The 12389-nt window shown below is 43.4% G+C and overlaps 1 protein-coding gene across 10 annotated transcripts in view; it reads left to right on the top strand.

Moving 5' to 3' along the window:
- The window catches only part of PPP6R3 (protein phosphatase 6 regulatory subunit 3), a 129733-nt gene that overhangs the window by 67492 nt on the left and 49852 nt on the right, over window positions 1-12389 (top strand). For all 10 annotated transcript variants that reach the window (XM_082629154.1, XM_082629153.1, XM_082629152.1 and 7 more), the window contains 2 exons: window positions 1192-1304; window positions 5875-5988. In XM_082629154.1, coding sequence (XP_082485280.1) covers window positions 1192-1304; window positions 5875-5988 — 227 coding nt within the window. The remainder of the gene's footprint in view (window positions 1-1191; window positions 1305-5874; window positions 5989-12389) is intronic.

Here is a 12389-nt window from a genome sequence, read left to right as displayed (position 1 = left end):
GTTTATCTAAAGCAGGCTCCCCATCCCACCACCCCCTTCAAAAAAGAAAAGAGCTAACCATTAAAGGGGCTGTTGATTCCCACCCTCCCCTGAGACAGTACATCATGTGCTCCCTGCGGTATCGTTACTGCTGACTCTCAGGAAGGACACTCCAGTGTGTGCACGTAGTGGGTGCTAGAGCTTCGATGGCGCCCTCGGCCTGGTTGGGGTGATGAGCCCTCCTGCTGTGGCTGGGGGAGTTGGATGGTTCCAAGAGCACATTTCCTGTGTGCTGGAAATGTGGCCGGTGCAGGCCGAGGAGAGTGAGGACAGGAGCGTGGCCTGCCCTATTCATGGGGTAGGGGGGACACATCCACAGACGAGGCTTGCTCATCACTAGGTTCCTGCTCAACAGGTACTGTCCCTGTCTGAAGGGTCCAGGAGAAGTTGACAGAGGAGAAGCCCAACTCTGCAGCAACTTTTTTTTGCGAAGGACAAAGCGTTTGGGGCATCAGCACCTTCTCTAACTGACTTGCAAGAAAAGTTCATTTTGTCTTTTGGACAGTCTTGTTGATACTTCCGTTTTGTATTAAGTGATGACTTGCATATATTTATTGAGGAAATGTTAGGCTCCTGAATGCAAACAGTGGATTTTGATATCCTGGTGTGTGTTGTCATCTGTGCTGGAACCTGCTGGTCTCACTGGGCAGGTGACGCTCAGTGCCACATGCCACGGAGCGTAGGCGTTTGGCGCTGAGATCTCAGAACTTTCCTGTAGGATAGCACGCTGCGCACTGAAAGAAGAAGTAATATTTCTTATCCGTTAGTATATTCCAGAAAGCTGCGTTTATTTTTTTAAGCCAAAGAATGGTGTTCATCTTTCTTTGCTGCTAAAAGTATATAAATTGGGGGGTTATATTTTTCTTCAAGTATTTAATTAAAGAAATTTTTCCTTGTCAGAACTTGAATTACATTTCCCTACACAAAGTAACACATGTATTTTGTTTGTGGTATTGTTAAGTAAAGCCTGGCAGGGTAAAATACTCATGCTTGACATATGTTATTTCTTTGGACCCTGGCTTTTTATTTACTGTAGCTTATGGCCAGTGTTAATTTGTGTTATGTCTTAAGCAATTTCTTCACTAACTTAATTTTATTATAAATTTGACTTCTGATGTGTTTTGTAGTTAAAATTGTACTTCTTTCCTTTAGCGGCATTCAAACGCATCACAGTCACTTTGTGAAATTGTTCGCCTGAGCAGAGACCAGATGTTACAAATTCAGAACAGTACAGAACCGGACCCCCTGCTTGCCACTCTAGAAAAGTATGTTTGAAACTCTCTCCTTGTTCTGTTTTCATATTGATGCTATTTGATAGTCTACCAGTGTAAGTACTTGGTAAGTGTTTCTTACATGGGAATCCTGTCCCTGGAAATTAACCTGTGGGTGGCTGAGAAGGCAGGAAAACCTGCTTATCTGACCTCAGCCACTCGTGATGCCCGTTGGAGACTTACAGGGTGAGAATGTAAATAAATGACGTTTATATGTAGACTTTGAGCTTTTCAATAATTGTAAACTAAATTCTATAAAACTATCATGGATGGGGCAGTGACATCATAACTGCAGTCACTGCCTCCATGGTCTTTGGGGAAGATAGGTGTACGAAGTAATTTGACCCATCTTAGTCAGTGATTTTTTTCTTTTTTCTTTTTTTGGCCATGCCGCGTGGCTTGCGGGATCTTAGTTCCCCGACCAGAGATTAAACCCGCACCATCAGCAGTGAAAGGGCCAAGCCCTAACCATTGGACCACCAGGGAATTCCCAGCCAGTGATTTTTAATCAGAAGTTCTTCTTAGGAGCCACTGTACCTTGGCAGCTGACTGGGGTAACCTGACCAGACCTGATTCGAAGGGTTATACATCTTGTATGTTTTGTTTCTTTATATTGCTTCTGCCCTTATTTTTAGATAATTCCTAATGAACAGACATCTCATGTGTTTCAGGTGGAAGACAGCTTGGGGGTGGTGTAGTATTTTGAAATCTGCGAATGGCCAACCTACCATACTGGCATTTGTAGATTCATACATTTTCAGGAAGAGTATTTGCCATCAAGTATGGGCATACATTTGCCTGCATCCCTACAACTGAAGGTTATTTTAGTAAACAAAAATAAGGCATTTCCCCACTTTGGATGAATAACTGGAAAGGGTGCATACAGTTAGCGTTGTTAGGTACGGATGGCCGCCTCGCATCAGGTTACGGCTACTGTTGTTCTTCTGAATGACTTTGTTGGAATTTTTTAGTCCTCCTGTATATTGAGACTCGTTTGCGTCTTTTGGCCAGGAAGACCCTTTTATTAAAATAAGACATTTGTGTGTATTGTTTACTTGGCAAGTGTGAGACAAACAAGGAACAAATTAGAGACAAGATACCTTGTTTTAAGCTCTGTTTTCTGAGAAATAAAGTTGTATTTTCCCAATGTGCATTGTAGAATAGGAAGGAATTGACTAGTTCTCTCAAGTAGCAAGACAAGAGGTTATCAGCTTCTGAGTAAAATGTCATCTTACCTGCCCCATTTCAGTTATTCTTGGGCACTATGGCATATGTACTCCTTTTATAATATACAGTACCGATAATTGTAGTAGTAATAGGTTGAACCATGTAAAAATTAACTTACTCAAGGTTAAAAAATGTTGACTGTCAGTAATTTCATATGGTTCATGACTGCACTGTCCAATAGAAATATAATAAAAGTCACATGTAATTTAAAAATTTCTAGTAGCCACATTAAAGTAAAAAAATAAGTGAAATTAATTTTTATGTTTTATTTAATAGGTACAAAATAATATTTCAACATACGTTCATTTAAAAAATTATTAATGAGTGAGTCTACATTCTTTTTCTTTGTGCAAAGTTTTGGAAATCCAGTGTGTATTTTACACTTAGGACAGGCCAATTCAAACTAGTTACCTTTTGAGCGTTCTGTGGCCGCAGGTGGTGCTCAGGCTTCCTTCCTGGATGGTGTGCAGGTTCACCCTGAGTGTCAGGCTGGTCAGTAGTAATCACCGAGTTCTTCTGTGCCAGCCCTCTCTTCACTCAACTCTGTTTGGACTAAACGTGGGATCTAGCTGTTGGAGCCTCTGTGTGCACTAGCTAATATATTTCAGACTGTGTCTTTTAGTCCTGGATCAGGCAACTGTACTTTGATGCAGATAGGTACATAATCAACATCATTAAATATTAGAGTAAATTTCTTCACCTACATGGTCCTAAGGAGTCAGGGGCTCTGTGGTGTCACTGAGTTAAACCTTCACCACACTGAGCATCGGGGAGACTTAACTCTATAACAGTGCTTCCCACACTCTACTTGAGGATGAGAACCAACCCTTTTTAATATCAGACGTGTTCCCACATTATAGTCGTTCTTTTTAGTATCTGTTGATTGAGGAAGTGCACAGTGAGCAAAGGCTCCTGTGAGCTTAGTAAGCTTTTATTAATTTTAACAGTATCTGTGTATATTTTATATATTGTTATGTATCTGTATGTATTTGATTATCACCGAATAATATATAGCAGTGTTGTGTTATAAGCCAGTCTACTCGGTATACAGGCGAACCCCCACATAAACACCGTACGTGTAACTGGAAGTGTAGGTTAGCACTGCAGGAAAAATTGGAAATGAGCTAACTAAGGTTAAAGAGAATGGTCAGGGTGGGTAGGGATACCAAAAGGTCTCTTAAGAAAGTGGACCGAGGTGTCAGGTAGTGAGTGTTAGCTTGGGAAACAATCTGGGCTTAAATTGAATGTATTTAATTTAGTAGCTCTGTTGTGGGAGAATCAGAAGTTCCAGAATTCCTTTAAAACTAGTTGTGTTAGGGAGGGTTGGACCAGGCAGCTCCGAATTCTTGATACTGGTGAGCTTACAGTGGGTCGGCCTCTGGGCCCAGTTGAGCCCGTTATCTTTATAGATGCGAGTCTTTTGCTGCCCACATAAAAACAAAACAAAACAGAAGTGCGCCATCGTCTCAAAGTCCTGGGTGAAGAAGCTGGCTGGCCTCGTGCGTAACACAGCTTACATAATGAACTTTATTGGTGTTCGTCCAAGAACTCCATTTTTTTTTTTTTTTTTTTTTGCGGTAAGCGGGCCTCTCACTGCTGTGGCCTCTCGCGTTGCGGAGCACAGGCTCCGGACACACAGGCTCAGCGGCCATGGTTCACGGGCCCAGCCGCTCCGTGGCATGTGGGATCTTCCTGGACCGGGGCACAAACCCGTGTCCCCTGCATCGGCAGGCGGACTCTCAACCACTGCGCCACCAGGGAAGCCCAAGAACTCCATTTTTAAAAAAGTGGAAGTGAATATGTCTTCTCACTTGTAAATAAATGCCTTATTATTTAAAGACTATGAAGGCATTCTTTTTATCCTATTTAATAAGCTCAGTTCTTCAGTTTATGATTTTTTCTGTATTTGGTGATATTTGTATGTTTAGATAAAACTCAGAATATGGCTCAGCTGCTGTGCTGCATCTTGACCGTCACATTTTTGCTGGTTATTATCTCATTTTTGTCCATTAGTAGAATGCTCTCCATGCGTATGGTAGACTTCCAATTTGATGCAGCCATGAAAGAGTGAGAGCCTCTTTGTTAGCCACTCCCTTCAGGCTTCAGGGTTTATGAAAGGTGATATTGCTCTCTGGAAAGTTAGACACTATAGCTGAATGAGAAGGTGGACATCTACAGTTGGATGCCCTGTCGGTACCCCCCTCCCTGGGGTGAGGCTGCTATTTGAAGAATATACGTATTTACAAAAAAGCAGTCTGTTTTCCAGAGCTCAATTCCAAGTTTAATAGTTATTTTGTAGACAGCTGTGTGTTGAGTGACTCTTCAGTACTGTTTTGGGTAGAGATCTCATAAGCAATTCTAGTGCCGGTCTGAGAGTACTTGAAAGCTACTTCCTGCAAGGGGATCCTCTGAAGTTAGGTTAGATACCAGTTTTATTTGCTTCCCCCAAAGAGGAAGAGATTCTCTCCTACTTGCTGCCCTAACCTGGCAACGGAACTGGTGTTAGTAGCCAGTGAGCACAGCTGTACCTTGGGGTGACTGGTGTGTCTGCCAGGTGCGCACCAGGGACAACCAGCTATCCCTCTCATTGCTAAGGCGATTCCATTTCTTAATCCCCATGGGTTTTAAGAATTACTGAGATCCTAAGAAACAGGTTTTCCTTGAGAACATCTGTATAAATTTATTCACCTAACAGGTTACCCTTGTATTCTACATTAATTGTGACCCTTGTATACACGTATGGGGGTGTGTCATGGGAAGAGCCTGTGGAGAATACTTTTGGGGCAGAGTAGTTCAGTCACACCCATTTCACTGCTACCACATTATTTTGGTTTTACCAAATTTTAGTTGTAGAGTACAGTGCAGCAATTGATGTTATCTTGTATCTGTTTTAGATCTTTGTTAATTATACGTGAATGCCTTTGTGGGAAAACATTTATGGTGTCTTTTGTCAAAACTCCCCTCCTTCTGTGGGGCTGAAGGGTTTTGAGTCTTTTTACCGCCCGTCCCCACCATCTGAGTAGGAGGTGACTTCCAGTCATGAGGTGTTTGTTGGCTTTCAACAAGATTGGCAAAGGCAAGCAGGGCCCAGGTGACTTTGCTGAGGGGAGGAGATAGGAATATATATATGTATATGTCTGTGTTACATTTATAATAAGCCAGATCACTGGCCTTCCTTATAGATATATTAAAAATAAAATATTGTTAATAAATATGCACAAGTGAGGTTGAACTCTTTTATAATACTTGTCTTACTGATACCATGATCTTTTTCTCCGAAGTTGTTTGTGTTAAACGGTGTTACAATTAGCGCTTGACTATTGATTTGTTTTCCCAGGCAAGAAATTATAGAGCAGCTCCTATCAAATATTTTCCACAAGGAGAAGAATGAATCGGCCATAGTCAGCGCAGTCCAGATATTGTTGGCTTTACTTGAGACACGGCGACCAACGTAAGTTTTCCTTCTGTCTTGCGAAACGAGCCATTTGCTTTTGCTTTTAGAATTTTTAAAAGCTAAGAGTTAAGTTGTTGGTTGATCGCTACAATATCATGCCCGTGAATTTCAGGTGCTGAATCTTTTTCTACTATATAAATAGTTTTATATGAATGGGATGCATAGATGTAGTTGAACTATATGGTTTGGTAAACACTATTGGCAATATGTGGATTCTAGTCATTTGGGGTTTTGTAGTAGTTACCAAAATGCTTCTATAATAAGTCAAACCCATACAGAATGGCTTAAACACAAAAGAGAAGCTTATTTCTTGCTTATGAAAATTGAAAATAGGTGTTCCTGTTTGGTATGCAGCTCTCCTCCAAGTGTCAGTTCAAGGCTCTTTCCATCTTGTGATCCTGTCCAGTGCTTGCTAACTTGAGGCTTTGGGTTGGTTTTTTTCAGGGTTTCACATATGAGGCAACTACAGTTCATTAGGCTGTTTAAAAATGGACGGGCAGGTGGCTTGAGGCCTTAAGGAAAACTTTGTGCTATGTGTTTCAGAATCAGAAATATAGTCTGTTTTCCCTATGTATGTGCCTCTGGACAAGCCAATTAATATTTGTCATATTATTCTTTACAGTTTATACCCAAAGCTAATTTACTTATTAATTGTCAGAGTTTTCCTAATCGTTCTCTGGAGAATGAGAATTTGAAGAGGTATGTATGTGTTTGCATTCCGGGAACATGTGGTTTAGAGATCAGAATTTGTATTTTCTTACCCACTATTGGATCCATCCTGTGAAGCAGAGGGCATGAAGAGGAGGAGAGACACGGTCTGCTGTCAGCATATGAAAATTTAGCCATCCAGCGTTTCTGGATTTAGTTTCAGTGATGTCATTTGGGTTTCCAGCAAAATAGTAAACACAGCCTTACCAATCCCTGCTTCCCAAAGTCTTCATCTCTGTCTCTGGCTCTTTAATCTCTGGTTAGTGATAATGGAAGGGCAGTGTGGCAGCACTGCTTCAGCTGTGTTGTCATTTGGAGTTGTACCTGCAGTTTTGACTTTGCCTGTGTCTTCCCTGGTGAATCATATTTTAAATAATGTAACCAGTAACTTAAGGTATTAATCAAGTGATACAGGGCTGTTATCTTGCTACTCATGCTGCAAGGCAGTTGCATCATCTCTCAAAATGGTTTAAAAGCACGTGAGCTGGTGCTGTGAGATTTATATTGACGACTCTGGCTTGAGAATGGAGACGATACAGTAATAAATGACAGGAAGGAATTTCTGATCAGAAGGAACTTATCCTCAGACCACAAAGGTTTATCAAATACTGAGCATGATTAACTTTAAAGAGGGGCAGGTGGAAGGGTGGTGGACAACTGAGATCTTAGCCTTATCCTTATGTGATTTCTGAATCCCTAGAATGAAGGATAAATCTTAAAAATATTTGGACAAGAAAAAAATGGGTTAACTACAAAGCAAATCACATTGCCAGGCACGTCATCTGCAAAGCTAACTAAACACTGAAAAACAGAGGGCGGGGTTGTGACCCTGAAGCACTTTTGTTGCTGTGTGAGGGCAGGAGGCATTTTCACGCACATGGACCTCAGTGTCCCGTCCGTGTCCTGTTCCTGGGCCAAATTACTCGAAGATGGACTTTACCGAAGCCAAGCAGAAAAATAAGTAGAATAAAGAACTTAAGATAAGGAGATATATTGGCGAAAGTAATGGTAAATGAAACAGATAGGAATGTGACAATTCATATGACTATGAAAGTTATGTTAAGAATGAATAATTGAATAAGTCAGATGTTGAAAAAAAACCAATAAATTCCAGATTATTTTAATAAAACTCAAGAAATAAGGAGAGAGGGGCTTCCCTAGTGGCGCAGTGGTTGAGAGTCCGCCTGCCGATGCAGGGGACACGGGTTCATGCCCCGGTCCGGGAAGATCCCACATGCCGTGGAGTGGCTGGGCCCGTGAGCCATGGCTTCTGAGCCTGTGCGTCCAGAGCCTGTGCCCCGCAACGGGAGAGGCCACAACAGTGAGAGGCCCGCGTACCGCAAAAAAAAAAAAAAGAAGAAGAAGAAAGAAAGAAGGAGAGGGCTTCCCTGGTGGTGCAGTGGTTGAGAGTCCGCCTGCCGATGCAAGGGACACGGGTTCGTGCCCCGGTCCGGGAAAGAAAGAAGGAGAGAAGGGGTAAGTTAGCGCACAATATAATTCTTATCTTCTACTGAGGAACTGAGGTACTTTCATATACAGTTTCATTTTTCATCTTAAAAAAATGATAGTTCCAATGTGTTTTTTATAAACATAGAATGATAGTAGGTTATGTAACGCCCGAAGCGCCTCAGGTGCAGGGAGAGCAAGGACACCCTGAGAACTACAGACTCAGGACTTTGCACATACCTGCGAGCCCTGCTCAGGAAGTACTGGAGGCCGGGTAAGAGCCCCGAGAAAGCCTCCCTTGCAGAGTAGGGCTGCGGAATGCAGCAGCAGGGTCCTTCTCCATTCCCGCCCCTGCTGAATAAAACCCTGAAGCCACTGGCGAAAGGGCAGCAAACCCTGTAACCCTAAAGACACGATGAGGAGGAAGGGACCAGGAAAAAGCCTCTATCCTACGGGACAAGCAGGGACACTTTCAGGGCCCAGGCTACTAGAGAGCCCCTACCACTGAAGTAAGGGCAGGGTGACCGAGAGGGCCCCACCCCTGAGGCCCGTGAGCACTTCCACTGCCTGAGACTGAGGCTGAACGAGAACAACAGAGCAGTCCTCCCCACCAGGCCACCACACATCAAGTGACAACAGCGGCTGCTGACGGAGGGAAGGCTGCAGTGTGGAAGGAGACCGTCAACACAGGAGCAGGCTTAAAGGGAAGAACTTCAGCTAAGGGCAGAGCAGAAGTTGAGAAAAACTTGGCAATCCATCCCTAACTATAAATACAAAGTAACTTGAGACAGATTTAAAGTCTTCAGTGTGCTGAGAGAAGCCAGTCATCAGTCAGTCAAAACCCAAACCTACCTCAGCTGCTGACTATAAATTGAACCAGAAACCCCACACTAAAGACCTAGAAAAAAAGAGGTGTATCCATTGCAAATACTAGTTATATCAGTCTCTGTTGTCTTACACAACATGTCCACGTCACAGCTAAAAAATTGCAAGACAAAGAAGCAAGATAAAAAGAACCCAAACAAACTGAGCTCTCAAGAGAAAAAGCAGTCAGGAGAACTAGATTCAAAAATGTTGGAGCAATCTGGTAGGGAATTTAAGATAACTATGATTAATGTGTTAAAGGCTTGTGGGAAAAGTGAGCAATATGTGAACAGATGGAGAATTTTAACAGAGATATGGAAGATCATACACAAATGCTAGAAATGAAAAATACAACAGAAATTGAAGAATGCCTTTGGGCTCATTTGTAAACTTTGACATAGTTGAGGACAGGATCAGTGTAGGACATTAGAAGTTACCTATACTGAAATATGAAGAGTTAAACCAGGAAGACAGTTGCTTTGTGAGGCCTAGAAGTCATGATGCGTCACCAGGAACAAGTAACCGTGTGCCCAGATCTCAGTTTCTCATACCATCCTCTGGTAAAGGAACCAGGGCTTCATGGAGAAATGGCTGGTTCTGCAACTGGGCTAAGAAGTATGCAAGATGAGTGTGGAGCATCCTGTTGTGCAGACAGTAAGGACGCGCTCAAAGAGAAAACCTACAGCACCGGGTGTGTGAGAGGGACACAGGCCAACTAAAAGAGCTCCCATTGGCCAGAGCTGGGACCACTTGCACAGTAAAATAAGGCAGTATTTGTTTTATAACACAAAGTGTTATAAAGTATGAAATACCCATGAGTTCATACTGATATAAATAAGTGACTGAATAAGTAAAAGGGGGTGAAGAGACAAATCTCCCCTGTGGGAGAATTCCAAATAGTTCATAATCCCTTCTCAAGGAGGAAGAAAAAGACTCTCCGCTCTTTACATGTAGACTGCACCTCATGACTTCCTTCTAAAAAGTGCAGTATGGAGAGAGAATAAAATGAGAACTTGACAGTTACTCTGTCAAGTTTGACAGAGAAACCTGACCAGCACTTCCTCAGCCGTATAATCACAGTCAACAGCCAGCACTGTTGTGTTGATAGTATGTAATGAAAATGTTGTTTTACTTGTGTGGTCTTCCTCTCAGAGACCCACGATCGTGAGAAAAACGTTAAGATCAGACCCCAAATGAGGGCCATTCTGCAAAGTACCTGCCCAGGAAAGCCTGAGTAACTATCACAGCCAAGAGGAGGCTAAGGACACTTGAAAGCTAAATATAGTGTGGTGTCCTGGGTGGATTCTGGGTCAGAGAAACAACTGTAGGCAAAAACCAAGGAAATCTGAATAAAGTATGGATTTTACATGTGAGTACTTGTTCATTAATTTTGACAAATGTAAGATGATAACAGGGGAAACTGGGTATGGGTCACATGGGAACTCTGTACTTTTTTTGCAATTTTTTTGTAAATCTAAAACAGAAGTTGTAACGGAAATGGACAGAACATTTAGACAGAAATCAGTAAGAAGCACAGTACTAGCAATTCTCTGGACCTAATTGACGACACCCAAGTGCTGGCAGGACTGCAGGGCAGCAGGAAATCCCATTTGTTGCCGGTGGAAACGCAAAATGGTGCAGCCACTTTGGAAGACAGTCTGGTAGTTTCTTAGAAAACTAAACATACTTTTACCATACAGTCCAGCAGTTGTGCTCCTTCGTATTTACCCAGAGGAGTTGAAAACTTAGGTTCCCACAAAAACCTGCACACAGTTGTTTAGCAGCTTTATCCACACTTGCCAAAGCTTGGAAGCAGCCAAGAGGTCCTCAGTAGGTGAGTGGATAAATAAACCAAAGTTCATCCAGACAGTGGAATATTATTCAGCACTAAAAAGAATGTGCCCTCATGCCATGAAAAGACATGGAGGGACCTTAAATGCAAATGAAAAAGAAAGAAGTGTGGGCTTCCCTGGTGGCGCAATGGTTGAGAGTCCGCCTGCCGATGCAGGGGACACGGGTTTGTGTCCCGGTCCGGGAAGATCCCACATGCCGCGGAGTGGCTAGGCCCGTGAGCCATGGCCACTGAGCCTGCGCGTCCAGAGCCTGTGCTCCGCAATGGGAGAGGCCACAACAATGAGAGGCCCGCGTACCGCAAAAAAAAAAAAAAAAAAAAAAAAGAAGAAGTGAAAGAAGCCAGTCTAAAAAGGCTACATACATTCTGGAAAGTGTCGTATTTTACTGTGGAGACAGTAAAAAAGATCATGGTTTCCAGGGGTTGGCAAGGGGAGTGAAATGAATAGGTGGAGCACAGAGGACCTTTAGGGCAGTGAAAATGCTCTGTATAATATCATAGTGACCGATACTTGTCATTATTTGTCCAAACCCATTAGAGTGAGCCATAATGTAAACTGGGTTCTGGGTGGTGATGATGTGTCAGTGTAGGTTCATGGATTGTAATAAACATACTCTGGTAGAGGATGTTGATAACGGGGAGGCTCTGCATTTGTGGGGGCAGAGGGTGTATGGGCGTCTCTGTGCCTTCCCCTCCATTTTGCTGTGAGCTTAAAACTGCTCTATAAAAATAGCTTTAATATCAGCCAGTGTAACTGATACCTACAGGGTAAAGAAGGAAAACCATGTTACCATTTCATTAAATTCTTGTATGATAAAACCTCTCTGCAAATTAGGAATAGAAAGGAACTTGGAAACTGAAAAACAAAAAGAAACCCCATAGCTACCATCATTCTTTTTTTTTTTTTTTCTTTGTGGTACGCGGGCCTCTCACTGCTGTGGCCTCCCCCGTTGCGGAGCACAGGCTCCGGACGCGCAGGCTCAGCGGCCATGGCTCACGGGCCCAGCCGCCCCGCGGCACGCGGGATCCTCCCGGACCGGGGCACGAACCCGTGTCCCCTGCATCGGCAGGCAGACTCCCAACCACTGTGCCGCCGGGGACGCCCTGAACCATCATTCTTCGTGGGCAAAGGCTGAAATGACAGCCCCTAAGCCCAAGGACCAGGGCAGGAGTCTTGCCACCCCAGTTCCACTCAGCCTCATGCCGCGGGCCCTAGCAGTGCAGGGAGGCAGGAAAGAGAGGAAAGGCGTCCAGGCGGGGGACTAGGGTGTGGACATACGTGTCGTGGGGGGGCCGTTCAGCCCACTAACCAGCTGAACCAAACCAACAGAGCCAGTGCTGGTGACAGTGAAGCCTCACTCTCCAACTGGGATGTTTAGTCATGTGGCCATCTTCTAAAAACACCTGGCAGTGTTTTAAGAAACAGACCTTTATTACAATACATTATGCAGCACTCTCTTAGATAGCTACCCAAGAAAAGTGAGAATTGTGTCACACAGAAACTGGTACGTGAATATTTGTGCCCTTT

This window comes from Mesoplodon mirus (genome assembly GCF_964341445.2).
Source record: "Mesoplodon mirus genome assembly, chromosome: 7".
In the NCBI taxonomy this organism is placed as follows: domain Eukaryota; kingdom Metazoa; phylum Chordata; class Mammalia; order Artiodactyla; family Ziphiidae; genus Mesoplodon; species Mesoplodon mirus.
This window is presented reverse-complemented; position numbering and strand designations above follow the sequence as displayed.